This window comes from Tachypleus tridentatus, chromosome 5 (genome assembly GCF_004210375.1).
Source record: "Tachypleus tridentatus isolate NWPU-2018 chromosome 5, ASM421037v1, whole genome shotgun sequence".
NCBI lineage: Eukaryota > Metazoa > Arthropoda > Merostomata > Xiphosura > Limulidae > Tachypleus > Tachypleus tridentatus.
Window position 1 is genome coordinate 43,561,759 of NC_134829.1, and position 25,354 is coordinate 43,587,112.

At 35.6% G+C, this 25,354-nt stretch overlaps 1 protein-coding gene across 4 annotated transcripts in view; it reads right to left on the reverse strand.

Annotated features, from left to right (window-relative positions):
- LOC143251035 (hepatocyte nuclear factor 4-gamma-like) overlaps positions 1-25,354 on the reverse strand; it is a 79,072-nt gene that overhangs the window by 4,032 nt on the left and 49,686 nt on the right. For 2 of the 4 annotated variants that reach the window (XM_076502326.1, XM_076502323.1), the window contains exons 2-6: positions 14,584-14,832; positions 9,545-9,660; positions 7,082-7,234; positions 3,259-3,499; positions 2,167-2,439 (exon numbers count right to left, since the gene is read on the reverse strand). In XM_076502326.1, coding sequence (XP_076358441.1) covers positions 2,167-2,439; positions 3,259-3,499; positions 7,082-7,234; positions 9,545-9,660; positions 14,584-14,832 — 1,032 coding nt within the window. The remainder of the gene's footprint in view (positions 1-2,166; positions 2,440-3,258; positions 3,500-7,081; positions 7,235-9,544; positions 9,661-14,583; positions 14,833-25,354) is intronic. The other 2 variants (XM_076502324.1, XM_076502325.1) reach the window with 2 other exon arrangements.

Below are 25,354 nucleotides of genomic sequence, written 5' to 3' on the forward strand. Positions count from 1 at the left end.
TATAATGCACCCATGGCTGAAAGAGCAAGCATGTATGGTAGGTGGGAGATTTGAACCTGCGATGCTTAGATTGCATGTGAAGCACATTATCACCTGGTCAGGTTGGACTCGCAGACTCAAGCATACTGAAATGATTAAACAATTATGATGCTAACTTTACTGGCAAAACCAGTCCTGAATAAATATGTATTTGGTACATTTCTTGTTTTCCTCTATTTTGTAATTATGAATCTTCAATTAGCGAAAGTTTCTATCAATTGTGTATGAACAGTTTGTTTTTTTTACTGTTCTAGCATTTGATGCTTTACCTATGTAACAGTCAATGAATAAGGATTTTGAGAACAAAATATCTGAAGAATGTTATTAATGACAGATACTTATTGCACTCAGTTTTGAATTAAATATTATTAGAATAGTCTATAAAACATTATGTACGCATTAAACAAAATAACTTCAGTAATTAACAAAAGTGTAGTTTGTAAATTAAAATTATAATGAAGTTAGGCACATGTGGCAAGTTTACTAAGCCTAAATAGAAAACGTGTACACATTATCTAATTTCTGTAGTACATAATGGTGTACTCGAAACTTTGTAATGTCAGTTGTGGTTTCTGCTTTGATGAAGACTCCTGAAGAAGCTGCAAAACAAAACGTTGAGTGTTTCATTAAATAATAACATTTTGATGTTATAAGAATTAATATGTATGAATTGTTCAAAGACACAGTGAGGCGTAACTGTTCCCTAGAGTTTGAAGTGGAGAACTATCCTATGGCAGGGACTCAAAAATGTAAAAAACAACAACTTTAATTTATACTAAGCCTAATTCTGCATCAGTGTTTTTTGTAAAGCTGTTATTTCATTTCTGTGCATAGTATACTTAATAAATGTCGCATATCTAGGTTTATACTTCATCTATTATTTAAGCGATACATAATTCTGAATGAATGCAATGGAGATCAGCACAAACAGCAATTTCAGTGCCATCTAGTGAGCACTGATTGTAATACATGATAATATGCAAACAAAAATATTATGAGAAATGGTTTTCCTGAATTAACTGTCTGCAAAATGTTTAGTTAAAGCTAAACAGTATCACATTATTATGTAGTTTTAAACAACTCTGTACAGTATGGACAGATTCCATTCACCAACCACTGAATTAAAAAAAAAGTACTCTTCATTTTCTAGTATATATCTCATGACGCATAAATTCAAACAACTAGTACTTACAACATCACTTGGCAAACCATTCCACGACTCAAGTTTCAAAATACTATCCAAAAAATTTTCTTTCAGTTAAAAAAAAAGACTTCATTTGAATTTTAAAAATGCAATCGTATTACCTCAAATACTAACTTTGCATTTCAAAGTTTTTCATTATATCTTTCGTGGAAAGAGAACACCAGTCCCCTGACTATCAGTAATTGAATCAAATTCTAATTATTTTAAGCTGTAAAGAACGCTAAGATGTTATATAAATTGTTTTAGTAAAATATTTGTAGCCTTAAAATACATAAGTGTGTTCAGACAAATGTTGAGTAATGTATGTTGCGTCAATTAGTAATAAAATAAGTTGGGTGATAAGTGCAACAGGAAGCTGTTGTCCGGATGTGATACTGTCATGTTTGAAAGATACAAAAAAGTAAAATATAATAGAAGGTAGAAGTGTTAACATGTAAGATTATAAGGCTTCAATGTAAAATGATAAACATCATTTATACTTCATGGTTGGTTTGGCTACTTGAACCTTGATTTATGAGTTTTCCTTTAATTTTCCACTCAATATCTTTAAAATTTACATTTGTTAAGAATCATAAGTGCACAATATATCAAGTCTGTGTACAGTTTGGTTTGAATTTCGCACAAAGTTACACGAGGGCTATCTGCGCTAGCCGTTATAACTTAGTGTAAGACTACAGGGAAGGCAGCTCGTCATCACCGTCCACCGCCAACTCTTGAGATACTCTTTTACCAATGAATAGTGGGATTGATTGTTACATTATAACGCCCCCAGGCTGAAAGGGCGAGTATGTATGGTGCAACGGGGTGTTGAACCCGCGACCCTCAGATTACGAGTCGAGTGCCTTAACCACCTGCTCTGTGCACAGTTACAAAAGCAAGAAAAGATGTGATTCACAAATAGCCACAGCAAAAATGACTGTTACCTGTACTAGCAGGATAAAGCATTTGGGATGTCATACCTCCTAACAACATTTCTTGTAAAAGATTGTCAATTTTAGCCATTCCTAATATCTTTGCAATCTGAATTTGTTCAATCATTTGCCATGTGATACTTTGAAGTGGAGGGATTGTCAATAGGATCTCTCCAAAGCGACCCCTGGAGTTATATTGTCGGTCATTTATATAATCTTCGAGACTGGTCTGGACTTGACAACGAAGCATCTTAATCCTCATACAGTCACTCAGACCTTTAGCATCTATAAGCAAGAGTAAAATAAGACTTTAAACATTTCTATAAATCTAACAAGAAAAAGTTGAATAACAAATATTTTGAAAAGACCACATATTAGAAAACACTCAAAAAATTGAAGGTTTTTATGATGCAAATAGTTTTAGAATAAATTATAGTACTAAAATGTGGTAAAACAAAAAGGTTAAATCATTCTTAAATAATGTTTCAAACAAATGAAAAGTATGGTTCTCCAGTTTAAACTGTTTTTATTGTTTTGTCCATTCTTATGTTAGATTTCAAACTTTTAAAACTGTATGATTAAAACATTGTGTATTCAAATAAATTTTGGAGTAAAAATGTAAAAGCTAGATCGTTGGAAAACTGAAAACTTGATGCTTCTGATATATCTTAAAATTCTTTACTTTTTACTCACGCGATTGATAAAATCTAAAACTGAAACGTTCACGGTAAATTCATTTGTAAAAGTTTATAAAGAAAAACTTGATTACACTATTAAATTCTTAAACTATTCATAAGTCTCAATGTTGCGTGGTTGATTGTTACTGGTTTCGTTTATGAAGGGTCAGGCAAATTTAGTAAGCTCTGAAAGTAACGACTCGTTAAAAAATATGCCCCGTCCTCATCACTTAAGAGCTTGGAATACTAAAATTGGGATTCGATTTTCTTAAGTGAACACGCCATGGATGGTCCATAGTGTAGCTTTGCTATTAAACAGAAAACAAATAAACGTAGGGAAAAATTAAACTTATACTAAGCAGTAAGAAAATTATCATAAACTGTATATATATATATTTCATTATATGAATTAGAAATTCACACTTACAAGGATCGAAAAACACTATGGCCTTTAAGCAGGCAAATTCAGTATCATCCACATTAACTTCCCGTAGTGTTGTCACAAGTTCATCCATAATTCTACACCCTATTCTACTAATATCGGTTTCAGAGGAATGACGTGGAATGATGAAGTTGTTACCCAGCAACAAAACATCCTTCACGTTCATAGACCTCCTGGCTAAACCAAGTAAAAGGTGTTCTCCTGCGTGTGCTCTCAAAAGCGCCACCTAAATAAAGTGATCAATCACACTAAAAATGTAATTGAAAATATGCTTTCATTATACACGTACATGCACATACACACACACACACATACATATGTACACTGCTGGCCAAAATCTTAAGGTCAATGAACATAAAGAAAAAATATGCATTTTGCGTTGTTAGACTCAACCACTTATTTGAGTAGAGCTTCGAAAGATGAAAATAAGAAGAGGAGAAAATAAAAATAAAATACTTTTTTTAGCATTTAATAGGGAAAATGTGAACACTATGAAATTAGCTTAAATACTAGCTGGTCAAAAGTTTAAGACCACACTGAAACGAAGCGTTAATCGGTAAACACGTAACGAAATTTAGTCATTTGTGTTCAAGCATTAGCGTTGTCAACATCTCCACTGACATCTCCTGTGATAAAACATGGCAAAGGCTAAAGAGGTGACAGTGGCAGAATTGCCGAGCTGCAAAAGCAAGGTTTCTCTCAACGTGCCATCGCTGGTGAGATGGGCGTAGTAAAACTGCTGTTGCAAATTTCTTAAAACCCTGAGGGATAGGGAAGGAGAACTTCAGGTGGTCGGCCCAAGAAAATTTCGCCGGCGTTGAGCAGGAGGATTCGAAGAGTTGTCCGGCAAGACACCAGCCAATCATCGAACCAGATTAAGGCCCTTACGGACGTAGAATGCAGCTCAAGAACAATAAGATGGCATCTACGAGAGAAAGGCTTTAAAAACTGTAAACGTCTTCAAAGGCCACGTCTCTTTCCACACCACGAAACAGCTCGGTTAAACTTTGCTGAGAAGCACCAAATATGGAACGTAGAAAAGTGGAAGAATGATTTGTTCTCTGATGAGAAAAATTTAACCTGGATGGTACAGATGGGTTCCAACGTTACTGGCACGACAAGGATATCCCACCGGAGACATTTTCTACACGACACAGTGGAGGAGGTTCCATCACGATCTGGAGTGCTTTTTCTTTCCATGGAACAATGGAGCTTCAAGTTATACAGGGGCGTCAAACAGCAGCTGGCTACATTGGCATGTTGGAGAGAGCATCCTTATTGACTGAAGGGCCTCGCTTGTGTGGAAATGACTGGATCTTTCAGCAGGACATCGCTGCAATCCATAATGCCCGCAGGACAAAGGACTTTTCATGGTGAATAACGTGATTCTTTTGGACCATTCAGCGTGTTCGCCCGAACTGAACCCCATTGAAAATGTTTGGGGGTGGATGGCAAGGGAAGTCTACTAAAATGGATGTCAATTCCAAACAGTGCATGGTCTTCGTAAAGCCATCTTCACCACTCGGAATAACATTCCAGCCAGCCCTTTGCAAATGCTTATTTCGACCATGCCAAAGCGAATGTTTGAAGTTATTCGCAATGACGGCCGTGCAAATCATTACTGAGACCTTTTGTTGGGCATTTCCTACCCCGTTTAGGACTTGTTTTTGGTATGGTCTTAAACTTTTGACATAGCTAGTATTTAGGCTAATTTCATAGTGTTCACATTTTCCATATTAAATGCTAAAAAAGTATTTTATTTTTATTTTTCCTTTTCTTATTTTCATCTTTCGAAGCTCTACTCAAATAAGTGGTTGAATCTAACAATGCAAAATGCATTTTTTTTCTTTATGTTCATTGGTCTTAAAGATTTTGGCCAGCAGTGTATATTAAAATAACATATTTCTTAATTTTAGTTCAGAGCTACAAAGAAGGGTAGGTTCCAATTTTGGAAAATACGGAACATATCACTGAACACGGGTTCGAACTTTCTATAGCACTAATTTGTCAAATTTACTTATGACATCAATGTAACATATTGCTTATATTTAATTGAAAATAACGCAATCAAGGTAAATGTTTTGTTTGTTTGTTTTAAATTAAGCACAAAGCTACACCATGGGCTATCTATGCTTTGTCCACCACTGGTATCGAAACCAGATTTCTCGCGATGTAAGTCCGCAGACATACAAAAAATAGTTTGAAAGTACGTTATATAGAATGGTAAGCATGTTTATAAATAAAAATGAAAAACGCAAGTTGTTTATATACAATTATTTTATGCCACGTGCGATGACCCCAGTGACAAACTGGTATGTCTGTGGGCTTATACTGCCAGAAATCGGCTTTTGATACCCGTGGCAGGCAGAGCACGCATAGCCCTCTGTGTTGCTTTGTACTGAATAACAAACAACAACAATAACCACGTGCGATACTCATATACTACCTATAGTGAGCTTGCATTGGAAAAGCTCCCTATTACGGCCTTAAGCAAAACAAAGTTTCATTTAACACTCACCGTTCCAAGTTGGTTAACAGCCGTATAGTATTTTAAATACGAGTTGTTGGTTTATTGAACATACTTATTAAACAAAATAAGTAGCAAAGCAGCGGAAGAGTTTGATTAAAAATAAATATGAACCTTCAACTATAAAAGTTACAAAAGTATCAGTGTTAGCAACATTGTGGATAAATAAAACAGACACCTTGGAGAGGGAAGAGTTGAGAAATAGACCTGTGCACATTTTTTAAACATTAAAATTATTAAGGTTGACACATTTTATGTTCTTTTTTCTAATGTAACACTTCTCTCACGTCTTGTATTAACTAGGTCGTTAGTACATATTATTGAGGCAATGCAATAACTAAACGTGTCTTTTCGTACTTTATCATAATACTCTACTTAAATGAGCAGAAAAAACTGCCACATACAACGTTTTTGTGGTGGTGGTAGGTATGTTTTAATACAGCTTTCGTTTAAGTAATAGGCATTATACAAACCATAAGATCGAACTTATTATATGAATAGTATTACTATTCAAACATTGTAGAACAGTTTGCTTTAACGAGACACACACACACAAAAGACACTTCTTGAATGTCGCCTTTTAAACCTTAAAATACATATAATAAACTGTCTTCGGAAGAAAAAGTAGCAAACGAATCTTCGAGCATAGTCATACTTAATTTGGCCAGGCGACTAAGGCACTTGACTCGTAATCTGAGGGTCGCGGGTTCGAATCCCCGTCACACCAAACATGCTTGCCCTTTCAGCCGTGGGGGCGTTATAACGTTACGGTAAATGACATTTATAGTTGGTAAAAGTGTACCCCAAGAGTTGGCGGTGGGTGGTGGTGACTAGCTGCCTCCCTTCTAGTCTTACATTGCTAAATTAAGGACGGCTAGCGCAGATAGCTTTGCGCGAAATTCAAAACAAGCCAAGCCAAACCTCCTTAGTTTACTTACATTTATCAGCTGGTGGTATATGTGCATATATTATTACCTACGTGTTTGTTTGTTTGTTTTTTTCAAGTTAGATGTACTTTAAATATCTGTTTGATTCAATCCTAATCACCTTAGTCTAATACATATGAGCAAAAAGTAGTCCATAAATGTATGTAGCAGATATAAACCACTACCTACACTTCTCATGAAAATGTTTATCCAACACATTTTGAAATAGGGTTATATGTTGTGAGACCATTTCGAAATCACTTTTGATGTTTACCTAAAGAATGGTATCTGGGAATGCGTGTTTAATTAAGCTTCGTAGTTATCCCGAAATAAAGTCTTTAAATGTTTTACCCACCTGATCATCGAGGGGGAGGTCTGAAAATGACGGGATGTATTTTGCCCACTCCACAAGTATGAGCAACTGCTGCTTCATTGATTCACATACATCGGCTATTGTCGCTACTTTCTTGGTAGACAGGACTATTTCATTTTGTTGGGGTCCCAACTGCTAAACAACACAACACAACACATATGTCATTAATAACACTTATACTGGCCTTATTTACTATTAATCTAACGTTCTTTGGTTTGACAAATGAATAGGGTTCCATGTACAGTAAATATAAGAACGTCTTTTTAAAATTTAACTTATATAAAACGCTTCCAAACGAAAAGACGGTTATTTTAGCAAAATGGTATGTGTACCTTTTGTCTCTAATTGCCATAAACACTTTTAGCTACTGCTTTAAGCTTTGTCAGTTTTATTTTTTAGTTAATATTTACGACAGCAACGTAACTTTCAATTATGACACTCTCAAATAAAACGTTTATACTTTCGAAGGTCATCAGCCAAAGCACTATGAGGTTCGCAAAAACGGTAAAAACCGGATTGCACTAGTTGTATTTGTTATTAACATTTAAATTTACGTTTTCGGTGACGAATATATACGTTGCAAATGTAAATAATATCAGTAAATATACTCTTCAAAAAAAGGAAACGCAAAAGGCAAAATATGAGACAAATTGTTAACAAGTTTATTCCGGGTAGTTCTGTATGACATGTGTGAAACTTTGCACTTTCACTGCTGAACATCCAAAGTCTGCAAAGGCGAAGGCCACGCTCACTAGTTGAAGTTTAACGTCACTCAACGTCAATAACGAGTATGCCCCCCGTGAGCATCAATAACTGCTTGGCATCTCCTGCCCATGGAAGCGATGAGATGATGAATCACATCCTGTGGAATGGCTGTCCACTCAGCCTGCAAAGCTGCTGCAAGCTGAGGTAGAGTCTGCGGTTGAGGTTGTCGCCGTCGCAGACGTCGGTCCAACTCGTCCCAAAGATGTTCGATGGGGTTTAAATCTGGTGATCTGGAGGGCCAGGGAAGAACGTTGATGTTGTGGTGTCTCAAGAAGACAGTGGTGAGTCGGGCTGTGTGAGGACGGGTGTCGTCATGTTGAAAAACGTTGTTGACGTTCACCATGATGGGTTGCACATGGGGCCTAAAAATCTCGTCGACGTATTGTTGAGCCGTAAGATACTCTTGAATGTGCAAAAGGTCTGTTCTGGCATTGTAGGCGATAGCAGCCCACATCATGACGCTGCCACCACCAAATCTGTCAACATCCTGCACACAGTTTGCTGCAAAACGTCTGCCAGATCGTGGACGGTCACGAGTTGATCCATGTTGTTGGTGACGATTCCATAGCCTTGTGATGGTGCTTGGGTGGACATTCACAGCTCTGGCAACATCTGATCGAGATTCGTCTGCTTTTAATCGACCAATGGCGTTGTTGCGTTGTGCTTCAGTCAGTCTTGGCGTAACTGTATTGCGTGTCGGTGGCTTAATACTGATCTATGGAAACCGAGAACCCGTCACTTTTATAGGGATTTTGCACATGTTGCACTTGCAGAACATGCAGATCTCTCAAAGAAAGTTATTGAACACGCATGCATTTTGGCGCAAAATCCGATGTTTTCCTCCGTTTTTAAAGTGCACAACTTTTATTGTCATTTTGGTTTGACAATCAATGCCTTAACACGTTAACATCACATACCCAAAGCTTGTAACGTTATTACATATATTTCTCTTTAAAATAAAAAATATCCCTTTTGCGTTTCTTTTTTTGAAGAGTATATATTGTTAATTATCTACAATATCTAATTATTCAATAAAATCAAAAGACCAGATTTTAAGAGACAGTAATAATATCCAATTTTAAATTTTTATTTGGTTAAATGACAAAATATATTTGACGCACTATTATACATATATTTTAAAATTACAATAAAATTCAACAGAGACTAGGGAGAGTGAAATGCAAGGTAAAGACCGTGATAAATCCCTGAGTCCAAATACTATAAGAGATGGCGCTAAAATATCAAAGTTAGTTATAATCTGTAAAATTATTCAGCTCTGTTGGAAACATTATTGTCTAATGTTGTTGATAAACAGATAGTAAATCAGTAAGTAAAATCATGACAATAAAGGTAGTAAATACGCTTGATTTAAAACTGTTCATTTAAACGAAACGTGCCACGAGCACCTATTATCCAATACGGTGATCACAATAATTATTGTGTCACAACGAATCGATACAAATACATCAAAAAATTCCGTTGCCACATTACTGAAAATATATATGTGTAAATAGAAGATAAAGTGTAAGTTAATTTATCATGTTTTATCTACTATTTACCATGATAAATTTAAAAAGATAAAATAAAACTGGAATCTATAACTCTACACTAAATATATAACAAACAAACTCTGTATACTAACGTGTATTTCGAAGATAGAACTGATATGTCAGTACTCACTTGTCTTGAATACATTTCAGCATTAAGCAACACACTAAGCGATAGACCCGAAGGCTGCAATGCCTCATCATAACTTGGTCGTCGGCAGCTGATTCGATCTCTCTCATTCTGAACCGCTAAAAATGAATACATAAATTTTCATCTACGATAGCTTCAAACAGAACATGATCATTAGGGTTATTTACCTCGGATACTGTCGCAAATTTATTTGGTTCTACTGCTTTAGTCTTTGTTGTTGTTTCTACGGTATCTATGTTAAACGACCTTTATGTTGATATGGTTTATCTTTCAGTCATATCCCTAAGAGATATTCAACCATTCCAAAAAATTGTATATATGTTGGAATGAATTCAAAATATTGTATGCAACAATTTATATACTGGCGAGATGGTGTTATTGAACTGGTTGCCATGTAAAGTTCGTGTGATTCTAGGTCATTAAACAAGCCTAACTCATTTTGATGAATTAGATGAATTATGCCCCCTGTTAGTACAGCGGTAAGTCTACGGATTTACAACGCTAAAATCAGGGGTTCGATTTCCCTCGGTGTGCTCAGCAGATAGCGCGATGTGGTATTGCTATAAGAAAAACACACACACATTGCTGAATTATTGGCTTGGGCTGAAACTACAGTTGTCGGCGGATCAGAAACGTTGCTGGGCGCTACATAATGAATTCACATTAATCGTTTTAAATGTGTTTGTTTGGTCTTAACACATTCTTCGAAGTGAGAATGAAAACTATCTGAAAGAAAAAAGTTGGAAAAATAATAGACGTACTAGTTTTACTGTATATTAAAGTACGACAGCGTGAGGGTTCACCTGTCACGGTCTCGATATAACATGCTAATATTAGATTAAAGCCAGAACTATAGTGTTATGGCATAGTAACTGTTCCACCCATACTAAATCAAATTAGATTAGCTAAATGCTGTGCTGAAATAGAAGTTATTAATTTTATGTGTTGAATGTGTTAAAAGTATGTGATATTTACACGCATGTTGTAGAGTTAAGATGTGTTTTAAGTTTAATATTTCATAAAACAATGATTGTAACAAGATATGTTTCAAAAGTCTTGCGTAAGTTATTTTTGTAAATAAAGGTGGTATTTTAAAGTACATATGTTTAATTAGTTCTATATTTTAAACCAGGGGTTCTTAACCAGGGGTGCCCGCACCCCTAGGGGGTGCGAAGATGATTCCCAAGGGGTCCGAGGATGCCCATGAATAATTAAAGCAAATCTATATTTTTACATAAGAGTATGCTTAATATTTTTATATTTAAGTTTCCAGGGGGTGCGAGAAATGATTACTGATTTGAAAGGGGTGCAAACACTGAAAAAGGTTAAGAACCACTGTTTTAAACTAAGATTCACAGCTTAACAACATTTAATATTGTAGTAAATTAACGGCCTCTGCAATAATATCTAGGTTATGAATATTTTTTATTAATTCGTATATTTTTAATTAATAATACAGCTGAAATTACGTACTAATGGATTTAAAATTACACGATGCATTATGCTGTGCCAAACTAGGATAAGTAATTTTGATTTGAAACTGTAAGCAGTATGCCTCTGTATTTTATTACAAGTTTGCTTTGTTTCTTAAATATTCATAGCGAACCACAATCTAATGTTTTAAAAATACAGTGTTTCTGAAAGAAAATGGATATGATAACTTCTGAAATGCCAGACGAAAATGTATATAATCAAATATATAGAACTCTCTGGAATTGTATTAATAACAATACTGGTAAGATCTTGGTAGATTTCAACAAATACACCTACTCTTTGCCTTCCTAACTTCGACTGGCAAGCGTTATCTGTAGACCTATAGGCTTATCTGTGTTTGCTCTAAAATCTTGCACATGGTACGTTCTGTACCTCCCCGTTATAAAAGCTTATCATAATGTTTTTGTGAACATTTCGAGCATCATTTCAAATGCCAAAGAAAGATAAACAACAACTACAGAATAAGTGTCGCTTAGCAACAAGATAACGGTCATGGAGATGGGTCCAATGATCAGGTAAATAAATTAAAAGACCGACTCGATCAGTTTTATGATGTTGGCTAAAGGAGGTTATCCACGTTCCGGTACAAAATTAGGTTTGGATATGGTACCAAATTTTCTCCAAATTAACACATGTCTTGTTTGGCTGCAGGGTGAAGCATGGCTTACCTATAAACACTCCACAATACTCCATCTTCCGTTTTTCTACTGCAGACAATAAATTTTGTGTTCTTTGAGTGCAATTTATTTCGTTAGAAAGCCTGTTTCTAGCCATCTGTACACTGATACAACATGTAGTTGTGGCTATGAACGTTTGATTCGGTCTCAGAACAGGTTCTATACGATCACGAGAACCAGAATCGATATACATTTTTGCTTGTGTTATAGATGATGGCCTTGCATTATCCAGATGTACATGCAACTGTACAGTACTATACTGAAAATACTTCTGGACACGTGCAGTCATTTCACAACAGTTTGGTTGATTAACCAGCTTCTGTTTGTTTAGTAGCTTTCCAGATGAGTAAAACAAGTGAATATCATTTTTAAGATTTAGCCATAGTTCGTTCATGAACAATTTGAATTTGCTACAAAGAAACAGTCATGCTAAGAAAGTCAAGGGCGTAGATTTTTTACACCCGATGGGGGGGGTGATTTTTGTAACCACTTATGTGGACTGTTCAATTTACAAATTGGTAATCTCTGATTACGTGAACCTAAAAGCTGTAAACATGCAGTCACAGAGTAATCTTGTTGCCACGATACTTGCATATATACTTAGGCCTACTGACTGATACTTACGAACTATCGCTTAGATCGAAAAGCTTAGAAGCACGCCTATATTAAAGATGTACATTTCGGCTACTGAAAAAGCCTACATCTAGGCCTAATTATGTAATTCGATTGGTAAGAACACGAGAATCACAAGAACAAACACACAATTTGTAGGCCTGTGATGCAATAAAACAATTCAACAGACTACACTGTAGGGGGGATGGTTGTATGCACCATACCCCCAACCTAAAATGAAGGGGGGAATGTATACCGCCCATCACCCCAGGATTTACGCCCCTGAAAAAAAGTATTTTGAGACCGCCATACGTAATTTAGACCGTATATTCAGCCATTCGCTTTTCAGATCATATTAGGTACATAGCAATGAACCGAGAGAAGTGACTGATGTAGTCTTAATAGCTAATAATATTAACAATAGCTATAATATTACACATTCCGCTTTTCCTTTTATTTTTATGCAATCTACATTTAGAACATTTAGAAAAACAGTTTATTCTCGTTTCCACCAGGGAACTAGTTACAACGAGATCACCTAGCGACAGACCTTAACGTTCAACAATGATTGGAGATTTCACAATAAGTATTCGCTTATTCGCATTAGATTTCTATTTTCACTTTTAGTTCTTGAATATTTGCAATCGTTTTTAAGGTACAGGTTCGACGTATAGATAGCTCTTGACTTTATTTCCATTGTTACAAAACAGTTGCTCTTTTTAGTCAGTACTTTAACTATTTAGTGCACACTTTCGAAGGTCCTTCTTTTCTCACCTAAGTGCAGTTTCCTGTGGGCTGACCCGAAACAAAACTGTTATTCAGAGGTCACGAACTACAGCAAGGAAGTGAAAAAAGTCACACCCCAACTAAAAGCTTCTGCACACGCAGATTGTTATATTTTCGGATAATAAAACCATAAACGTTAGAAGCATGGGTATACAGGTCAAACGCCTTATATACCTGACTTTGTGGGTGGGATGAGGTACAGAAATGAGGCACGATATGATTTGTTCACCTGTTTCTAAACAAATACAAATTTTAACACTGATGTTCTATTATTGTTATGCATCGGATTTGTTCTCAAAACACAGGACAATGATCTTGGCTTTCTCTTTATTTATGTCTCTACAACGCTGTAGTGATTTAAATGCACCAACAGCTTGTACCAGTGTTTCTTCTCTCTACAACCAAGATTGTTTCTATGGAATATATAATGAAGATTTCTTGAGTCATGAGAACAGACTAATTTATACTGTTACATTCCCATCTTTGATTTGGTATAGCCTGTTTTTGAATTTCGCGCAAATCTACACGAGAGCTATCTACGCTAGCCCTCTCTAATTTTCCAGGGTAAGACAAGAGGGAAGGCAGCTTGTCATCACCCCCACCGCTAACTCTTTGGTTATTCTTATACCAACGAATACTGGAATTAACTGTCACATCATAACACCTCTACTGTTGAAAGGATGAGAATATTTGGTGTGACGGAGATTCGAACCTGCAACCCCCAGATTACGAGTCAAGCGTCATAACCACCGGGCCAATTTGGTTTAGTTTTCTGATTTGATAATTGAGAACATATGAGTGGTTATGGCACTTGTCTCGCAATGTATGGGTCGCAGGTCCGAATCCCCGTCATCGAACGTACTCGTCCTGGGGAGGTGGACATTATAATGCGACTGCCGATTCCATTACTCATTGTTAAAATACTACTACAAAAGCCGGAGATGGGTTTTATCGAGTAGCTGCCTGCCTTCCCTCTGGTCCAAATTAGAAACGTTTAGCGCTGATAGCCTCAGTGTAGCTTTTTGCGAGATTCATAACAAACCAGACTTCTTTACACAATTCAAAATAGAAATCCACAGACAAAAACAGACTTCTGTTCAACTATATAAATCAGACACCAAATAATTTTTAAAATGTAACTTAGCGAAGACAGTTCTGAATAACTAACTGGGTAGAAGTCCTTGACGGTGTAAATATATGTAGAATTATAAGTTATAGTAACTAGAAATGTTAACTTAAAACAAACAACAACAAAAGAAAAACAAACCCGGATTTTTGAAATAGCATTAATTACACGAGTGTTTTTCACTCTGGGAATAATAAACCATTCACCTTAGTACGATTATTCCTTCTAGTTCAGAACACTTATTTATGTGTACGATCGTACCCACATGCAACCCTTGCTATATGATTTATCTGTTTTTAAATAAACATTTTTTCCCCTTATCTCACCTTCTTTTTTCATGCCTGCTCTGAAGCACTTCCTCAGACGACAATACCGACACTGGTTCCTCTTGTCCTTATTCACCACACAGATTCTGCTAAATCTGCATGTGTACTGATGGTTCTTGCGAACACTCCGTCTAAAGAATCCCTTACAGCCATCACAACTAGATGCTCCGTAATGCTTTCCCGTGGCTCTATCTCCACAAATACCGCAATGCTGGGTACTCTGTTGTTGTTGAACAACCTCTTGGTCACCTGATTCAAACAAGAAATCTATATTAATAGCATTTAGTACATATATTTATATATAGTGAATGCGTCGCATCTAGATCACTAAATTCAACGTATCATACAGTGAGGCAACATAAAGATCACGTATATTTTAATCACACTAAAGTGAGAACTACTACCTCCTCAATTAGCTGTGTTTAGGCCTAACTCTTCACTGTTCTAAATCATACGCAAAACATAGCGAAGCCGACTTTACACTTCACATCTTGACAATCGTTTCACATTTGTAAATGTCAGCTTCCAGGGTAAGTTAAAGGTTGCTTGAAGGTACAAAAGTGCATTGAAGCCGCACATAGGGGAGGGTTACAGGCACATAATTTAATGGGGTTGTTGTGCTTTCATTTACTTCGATCTTTCTCGTAAACACGCCTGAAGATTATAAGTGAGGCTGGAAATTTGTGAACATTTAGTTTCTGAGACTTCAGTATCCCTCCCCCCTTGTTTATTATCTTGTTAATGGTATCCGGAAACGTAGACAGTTTCATTTGTTTGTCTCTTTGAGACCGAGGGTTTTCTTCCTTAATCATAAACCTTCACTCAGTGGACAAACGAACTGCTCGTTAGGTTTAGGTGTGATATTGGTGCAACCCGTTGTTGTATTAAACGTTCTGTTGTACGAACTTTTCTGTTTCCATGGGAAAATCATGAAATAATTATGATAAATATAAATAAATGTTGGGTGTTACGGTTAAAACAGATAAAATAATGTTGTATTATTAAGCCTAACCTTAAAAATTTTATTTGCAAATGATTTATATGAAACTGATAATGATTAAAATTCACTTGCTTAACCTAATTCACATCTTAACTGTCATTGCTCGTGACAACGGATTATATAAATAGCGCCTAGACCACTATTCTGTCGTATACCAACCAGCCAGTTTGATAGGCCTTGTTTATACCAAAAAGCTTAGTAGGCACCGAATATGGCAGAAGTGTGGTTGAAATATTATAACATATTTTTCATTTGCTTTCACTCATGGTTTCCTAGATATAAAGACTCCCGTCTTCAGCGGTTCGATTTTTTAAAATATCTTTCCCGCCGTCAATCTGTACGTAGCGGCAACACATTGTCGAAGGATGAATAACACATACAGCTTGCGACTTCAAGACTCACTCCAGCGGCGACCCTCCACTCTATTAGTTTATTAGTTATTACTCCAAATATAGTGCACTTAATCTCTTTCTTTCTTTCTTTTCAATATTACTTTAGATAAGGTTTTGGAATCAACGTGTGTAATTCAACGTTATTATTATTTTATAATTCACAATATCGCGCAGACTGTATTGTCTTTTGTTGTATAATTTTTCAATAATACAGTTTCATGAAAAAACCGTAAACGACCTAATATCTTAAGATATTTGTGGGCGGTTCTGTAGAACGTATCAAATAATAAAGTTAACATATTTAACATTTAAGTGTCAATTGAAATGAAGATTCAATAGAAACCCGTTTATATGATTTTACTCTTTTGGTAAGCACAATATAAATACTCCATTATGCAGCTTTATATTTACCAACAAATATTATTTATTTATTTTGACATTTATACATATATTTATTGGTGCTTTTTCTTTCATGTTGTATACTTTTAATTACTATCAACTCTTTTAGCTGTATTCTCAAAGTTAATTTTCAAAGTAGCATATTATTGAAATAACATTTTACTTGACTGTACAAGGTTATGTCAGTACATAAAAGTATTGATATTATCTTGGTTCGAGCGTTAACAATAAAAACGTTTTTATTCATTCCTCCAATAACGATGGCGCAACCCACTAACAACTGTTTGTTTGTTTGTTTAATTTCGCGCAAAGCTACACAAGGGCTATCTGCGCTAGCCATCCCTAATTTATCAGTGTAAGACCAGAGGGAAGGCAGCTAGTCATCACCATCCACCGCCAATTCTTGAGCTACTCTTTTACCAACGAATAGTGGGATTGACCGTCACATTATAATGCCCCCACGGCTGAAATGGCGAGCATGTTTGGTCCGACGGGGATTCAAACCCGCGACCCTCAGATTACGAGTCGAACGCCTTAACCCACCAGGCCATGCCGGGCCCCACTAACAATAATAAACAAGGTATATGATCCTGGGAAACTGTGTGGCTCTAATTCTTCACGTTTCGCTTTACTGATCATTCGAACATTTTTGTTTGTGTGCAATATGTATTTACCATTCCGCCCAGCCTTTCTTCAGATAAACAGGCTTTCAACAATAAATATTTGTTACGCACAACACTGGTGATGTCTTTGAAATACAATAAACATTGTACTTAGATACCCTTTTCAACCTGTTCATTTGAACTCGACGTGGCCTATTGGTTAGTATATCCGAACTGTGAAACCGATGATTCGTAGTTCGCGTTCCGTTGCTACAGTAACGCTTTCCGCGACACAGGGCTATGAGTACATTGTAACAATCAGGTATAAATCCCACTATTTATTCAGATAAAATCAACCTAAGAATTAGCGTCAGAGTTATTGACTAACTGCATCATTTCTAGTCTAACAACAGCTTTGCTGGAATAACCTGTAAACAAACTGATATTTGATGGGTAAGAAAACATTTCATGAATAAACAGACAGTAACAGGTCTTATTTCACAATCTTTGATGACGAGAAACTTGCTTGAAGTAAAAATGCATCTTAGAACGGCTGATATGGGTATTGACACTTTTACTGATAAGGCTAGAGGCCCGGCATGGCCAGGTGGTTAAGGCACTCGACTCGTAATCTGAGGGTCGCGGGTTCGCGCCCGAGTCGCGCCTCTTTCAGCCGTGGGGGCGTTATAAAGTTACGGTCAATCCCACTATTCGTTGGTAAAAGAGCAGTTCAAGAGTTGGCGGTGGGTGGTGACGACTAGCTGTCTTTTCTCTAATCTTACACTGTAAAATTAGGAACGACTAGCCGTCGTGTAGCGTTACGCGAAATTCAAAACAAACCCAACCAAACCAACTTTTGAAATTAGGGTGCCCCTTTTCAAGTTCATTAAAATTACAGATACCTCAATGATTTTGATAGTGGAAATAAACAATAAGTATATATATATGTATATGATTATTATCTTTAACAATGATCAAAAAGTTGCTTTTCTTTTTAACTCTTATCCTCCGGTGTGACAGCGGTAGTTTTTTCGAGCTTAAAATGCTAAAATCCAAGGCTCAATTTCCCACGATGAACACAGCAGTAAGCCTAATGCAGTTTTGCTCTAAAACAAATAAACTTCCACCCTTTTTTCATACTTCGTTTTGCTTATTTCTTACCCGTTTCATTTCGCTGACTACAACGCACTCTTGAGGTGTGTGTGTATGTTTTCTTATTGCAAAGCTACATCGGGTTATCTGCTTAGTCCACCGAGGGGAATCGAACCACTAATTTTAGCGTTGTAAATCCATAGGCTTACCGCTGTACTAGCGGGGGCCACACTGGTGAGGTATGATTACCACAATTTGTAAAGCACTGCTCTAGATGTTCCAGGCGGGTAACCTGGTCACTGTTACTTTCAACACAACTTGTGGGCTAGCACTAAGCTGAGATTGTCACTGAGACAGGATCACCAAACACACGTGAAGAACTGAATCTTTATTCAGTTTTTAGTACACAATTCGACAGATAATTTGCACGTAAAATCTGACGAAATCTGTGATCTGTATTATGCTCTTCAGAAATTCGAATTTTATTAAAACATGTGTAAATGTACGTTTTTACCGATAAACGAGCCTAATCCTTGGCCTAACAATTTGCACTTCATAGCGTTTTTCTAAAAACACGTTTTTCAATGTTTATCCGACCTGGCTCCAACTTCTCTAATTTAGTAAGTGGGAGTGTGTGTGGAGGGAAGGGTGCAGTAGAACTTTTGTAAACTGTCCTCAGAGATTAAAAAAAAATAATTAAGAATATGTTTTCTAAATCGCTGGGAAGAACGAACTTAAGTAGCCAGAGTGAAAGCTTGGGGGTGCACACTACACCTCGGCCCTGCTGTTTATGCACCAAACTGCTTGAGGTCCAGTGGAAAGGTTAAACAAAAATATCCTCAATATTATAATTAATTCAATAAATTACTAATGGTTGTCTGTCTTGTTATCTTGTGTATAAAATAATTACGTTGAAGACAAAGTGTTTATTAATGAAAACATAATATAAAACCTTAACGTGTTATGTTTGTTCATCATTAACGAAACAGCTCTTGGCCTAACATTTACCAAGAAGTTTCAATCTCGTGACCCACAGATTAGCAGTCGATCTTCCTAAACCCATGACTTCTCCCTGTTCATAATTTCATAACTGTTATCTGCCCCTAATCGTCTCTAATTTTACATTAGTAGTCTAGAGAGAAATAAACTAATTAAATCACCCATGCTGCCATCTTTCGAACTGCTATTGGATAACCGAATGTCAAGAGGTCCTTTTCCAGATTTAAAAAAGACAAGCATAGAGACTTTGTTACCCAGTTTGTAAAGCACTGAAATAAGTAATGATTATTCTATATCAGTAACAAAAAATTGGAATGTTATATTTCTTATTGTCATTAATGTTAATTTTAAAACAATAGCGATATACTTTTCACCAATTAAAATATTGTTACAGAATTACGTATCAATAAAACTAGGCCTATATATTATTAAGCCTTATATTCCGTCCCGCCTTCTACAATCTTGTATTCGTTCCAACTCTGATAACACCCAACATTTCATCACAACAAACGTCAGTCATATGACTTGAAAGTATCAACAACCCGAATTTGCAGCTGTTTCATTGAGTTTCTACACAAAGACAGAGAGGGAAAGCCTTCATACAATAAAACCAAGTTTTGCGAGACAGAAATAATAAACCGATAGATGACACTGGAGTGTTTAATGTCGTGAGAAAGTATGTCACCTATACGTTTTACCTCTCAAACAATCCCTTATTATTTATGTTTACAACAAAGACAGTCGCGCATATCAACAGTGTTGCAAACTGACACGTTGGTTACACAAAAGGTCAAGGCCCACTAGCTGGCGCAAAGACATCAACACGATATTTGTATGCACCAAGTAGATGACTTTTTTTTTCTCTCTCTCTCTCTTCAAGTTACAATTCTATGTTTGCACTTAACCAATTAGGAAAGAACACATTAAATTTAACAACACTTTAAGGTACATTCGATTTACAACATCGTATAATTCAAGTCTAGAAATGTCACAACACAGAGTAAGAAAAGATCATTTATCATGACTGATTTAAAAAACAAACAAAACATTATACTTAGAAATTTAGGTACCAAATACGTATCGGGATATTACATACCAACAAGCGAGAGGATTATGAACTAAACTACATATGTGTATCTGTCTACATATATATATATATCGTCAAGAGTTAAAAATGTTGTATGCCTGTATCATACCGGAATATTTAAAATCGACATTAGCTATCACCATCTAATATCAGTTTCATATTTAACTTTGTCAAGAATCAAGCACGAATCGTGACACTAATGACATGGCGTTACCCCATCTCCAACCGATGAAAACATTGACGTACATGAAAGTACACACTCCTCCCCTTCTGGATGTTGATCAGTTATGTCAAAATATTTACGGTTAAGCTTGTTGGTTACACTGACAAGCACACTAGTGATCTTATTTATTAGAAGTCAAGCCATAAATGGATTTTACAAGGTTAAGTTTTATTAAATGATAAGACGTCAAATAATCATGGTGGTGTTGACAACCCTAAAATGGCAGGTACGAAAACTTTAAAATCTGATTTATGAACAATGACACCTTTCATTAATCTGAAAACAACAACACACGTGATTTTACCAATATCACGTCATTATGTATAGCATTTTACAATTCTTGAAGTTCTATCAGTATTTACAAATAATTGTTTTTACAATACATGTATATATACATATATATTATAACCATAATTTTTAAAGCCAAAACAAAACACAATAAAAGTAAACAAAATACGTTACATTTCTTTTAAAAAAAGATCCTAGGGTACAAGGAAGCTACAACGTAAGATTATAAAATGTAGGCTAGGTTTTGGAGGTGACTGAGAACGTAGGACCCACATTGCGGTGGGGATACACGTCTATGAGTCTGAATCTCTAATTCCCTAGTCTTACATAAGAAGTAGACACAAGTAGGTTAGAAATTAGGAGAGCGAGATGTGAGCGCTCAAGCCCACAATGTCTTACGTTTATATCACCTTTCACTGTCTGCAGACAGTTGTGTAAAGATGACTGCTCTCCCAAGTTAAAATAAGAATAAGAAAAAGATAAACATAAAAAGATGAAAATAAAAGATAAGGGAAATAAGGTACTACCGTTTGGGGGAAAGTTACCTCTTGAAGTTAGCATTCCTGCCCTAATATGGTAGAGGCACTTATTAACATGACATTGAACCACATCAGTATACTAAGTTTACTGTGACTGTCGTGCTTTTATATGCAGCTCAAGGTGTACAAAAGTTTTATTAAAAATTACTAATAATTATTTTTAGTTAAAAATAAGGTCATTTAAAAAATTAGCACTACTTTATGTGGATGTACACATTGAGTCAAATATAAAAGCACGACAGTCACGTTCACGGCTGTTCTACTAATATATAAAATATAAGAGAAATGTTATACAACAGTATAAACTGATCACTCTCAGGGTTATTTAATTAATATATAAAATACAGAACAAATGTCATGCAACAATATGAATTGATCATTCTCAGGGTTGTTTTACTAATATACAAATTACAGAACAAATGTCATGCAACAATATAAACTGACTACTCCCAGAGTTGTTCTACTAATATATAAAATATAGGACAAATGTTATACAACAATATAAACTAACCACATTCAGGGTTGTTCTACTAATTGTACCGGATTTACCGTTACACGTTTATTTTACAACCTTGGGACTTCAATATACATATATATATTCCTATGCTTCGTTATTATCCTCAATTGTCCCACGTATATACATTCTGGAGAAAAAGATTCAGTTTACACAGTAAGATATTGATATCATACTATTGTTTGTCATGATTTCCCTTTTTCGTGAAATTAACTTCTGTTACATAAACATTCACAGACTTGTAATTAAACTACGGTTCCAAACGACAGGCAGACATGCATTTCATAATTGGTCTCAGAGTAATTCATTATCCTACAAGACTTTATGTTTTGCTTTGTTTGACAAAGATTTGTTTCTTACAGAAATAGCAACTCATTTATTTCACATCCCTTTTTAACACATGCAGTGGAAGTCTCACGTATTACACGTGTCAGTCACTTTCTATTCCTCAGCAAGGTTAGAAAGTGGTTGTGTCTGATTGTAACGGATTCACTGTAATACATTTATTTTAATACCTACGCTTGTTTCAGTATAGATTTCTTCTTGTTGTTTTTCACATTATGTATGTTGGTGGCTGTGTATTGCACATGTCCTCCCTTTTTTTCTAAATTTGTAGAAGATTTTTAAGAGTAAGAATCATCAATATTTATTTCACGAAAACACTAGCTCGTTTTCGAACATTGTTGAAACTTTGAGAAACTCGCGTGATTCGTACGGAAGCGGCTAGCCGAGAAGCAGTAAGAGAAGATTATTATTGGTTCAGCTACAGTCAGTTTACTACAAGCCTGGGAAGCTATAACTGTGATTAACATTTATCCATCGGAAAGCTACAGAATTTGACCAGGAACGTTTATGGAATTCGAACATTAGAAACTGTTTAACTTCAGTGAATTATCTTTGGACGTCAGTAGTTCTACGAGAACAATAGATATTGCCGTCAATGAAAACTTACAGGAGTTTCCGTCAAAAGAAGTATACAGATGTGTGAACAGAGAATTAATTTGCCTTGTTTGAACGTGGATAAAAGATTCAATTCCAAACCAGATATAAGACTCAGTATTGTTTGTAAAACCTACATATATAAACCATCATTTGTAATAACTGTTAGTGATAACCATTATTATAAATTGTATTATTGTTTGTATATTAAAATATATTTGTGTTAAGAAAGAAAATTTTGTGAATCAAACTTGTTGACAAATATCATAAATTTGATAATATTAATATGTAATTAACTTCTAAATTAAAATTCCCGGCCATTTTAAATCATAATACTTAGTGTACGTAACATAATAAATCGGAGACTCGTCCCAGATAAATTATAATGCGTAACATAATATAGAAAATAAAGGAGAAACGCCATCTAACTCTACAAACAAAAGTGACAGTAAAACTTTAAGATAAGCTATCACTTTAAATGAACTTTAGAAAAGTTAACAGTGTTGTATTGTTTGTTTCAGTCAATGTTCTGAACTACCGATACTACCTACTGTGAAAAGTAATTGTTGAACAGTTCATACATACTACGACTCACTTAGCAATAATATACCTATCTACAGTTTTATTATTTAAGTTACATCACATTTTGAAATGTTAATGATAGTATGGTTAATTCCTAACAGTTTAGTGTAGAATATCCTGATTGTGAAATATAATTTAACGTCAATATTATTTATTTATATTCTACCGTCATTTCAAAAGAGAATGCTGAACTTTGCCCTTGTGTACAGTTTTTCAAAAACAGTGCGGGATGCGGTAGCCGTACAGAGAAAGTAAACTGACCACACTCGGAGTTCTTCTGTTAATACATAGGGGAAAACGTTGTGGATACAACGAACACAGTATTGGTTGGAACAATATTTATATAAACCATTTGCTGCAATAACAGTTGTTATAATGTTGTTGGAACGCTGTTATCACACACTGTTCTAATTCTTGTAAATCCATAAGGAACTAGAATGTAGTGTTTAAAAATATAAACATAACACTAATGTATTATGACAAGTGATCATACGTCGCCGACTTGTAAAAGGTGTGTAACACCTTAATAACTATTGTTCTATAAAATGGTTTACATAAATAGTGATCCAAACAATACTGTGTTTGTTGTATCCCAGCCGAGCTATGCGACTCGTTTACAATAGATATGGCAAATATAGTATAGTTGGATACTATATGTTAAAACGGCTGATATGGATAGAGAAAAAACTATGTAGAGGAGCGAACAACGTTTCGACCTTCTTCGGTCATCGTCAGGCTCATAAGTTTTCTCATCATCATGAATGGTTAGATACTATTATCACACACGCCTCTAATTCTAGAAAATCAATGGGAGACTAAATAAAGAACTTTGTGTTTTAAATTATAACATGTTTAATATTAATGTATTATGGTAGGTAAATTTATAAGCACGCTTTGTCAGCTTGTAACAGGTATTCACGTTACAAGAATCTAGTGAAATCCACGAATCATGAGCTAGTAGATAGATACAAGAAATGTTATAAAAACAATAGAATCTTATCATATATATGAACAAAACAGCTTTCATTAATGAAAGGACTGTTATCAGTGATGTTTAAATAATTATAAATCTCTACAAGGAAGGCAGCTCGTCATCACCACCCACCGCCAACTCTTGAACTAATCTTTCCTAACGAATAGTGGGATTGACCATCATATTATAACGCTTCCACAGCTGAAAGGGCGAGCATGTTTGGTGTAACGGGGTTTCAAATTCACGATCCTTAACCATCTGGTCATGTCTGGCCGTATTTTATGTTCTGAATGATCGCAAACCAGATAGTAAGCGTGTTAGAAGTGAAGATAACTCAAATAAGATGGGGATTTGACATTATTTTTTTTATTAATGTTCATTAATTTAGAGACGTTATTATAAACGTGGAAAGCTACACGTTGTTAAACTACTTTGGTTGTTCCCGGAGATCGTGGAGAATTTAATTTTTTTCCCTACACTTGGTCATTTTTATCGTAATTGTGAACATCCTAATTAACTATAATTGCTAAGCCTAACTGAAATGAATATAATATCGCATTTTCAGATGTGCATACCATCAAGAGGATAGAAAGTAGATACCGAATTTACACAAATATTAAAAAGAAGGAAGCTTCCGTTTAAATATGAAACATTTAAACCCAAAACATTAAGAAGAAAAGGCGTTATTCACACCAGTTTAGTTAAATACAAAGGCCCCGGCATGGCCAGATGGTTAAGGTACGAAACTCGTAATCCGAGGGTCGCGGGTTCGTATCCCCGTCACACCAAACATGCTCGCCCTTTCAGCCGTGGGGGAGTTATAAAGTGACGGTCAATCTCACAATTCGTTGAAGAAAGGGTAGTCCAAGAGTTGGCGGTGTATGATGATGACTAGCTGCCTTCCCTCTAGTATTACACTGCTAAATTATGGACGGCTAACGCAGATAGCCCTTGAGTAGCTTTGCGCGAAATTCAAAAACAAACAAACAATCTTGGTTAAATACGTCTAACTCACTACCGGTTTGTCTTGTTAAAAACACTAGACGTTTTCCGTCCCAGTTGTTTTCTATACAAATATTAGATTTCTTCCATACCAGTTTGTTTTGCAACAAAACGTACGTTTCTTCCAGTATGTTTCATTA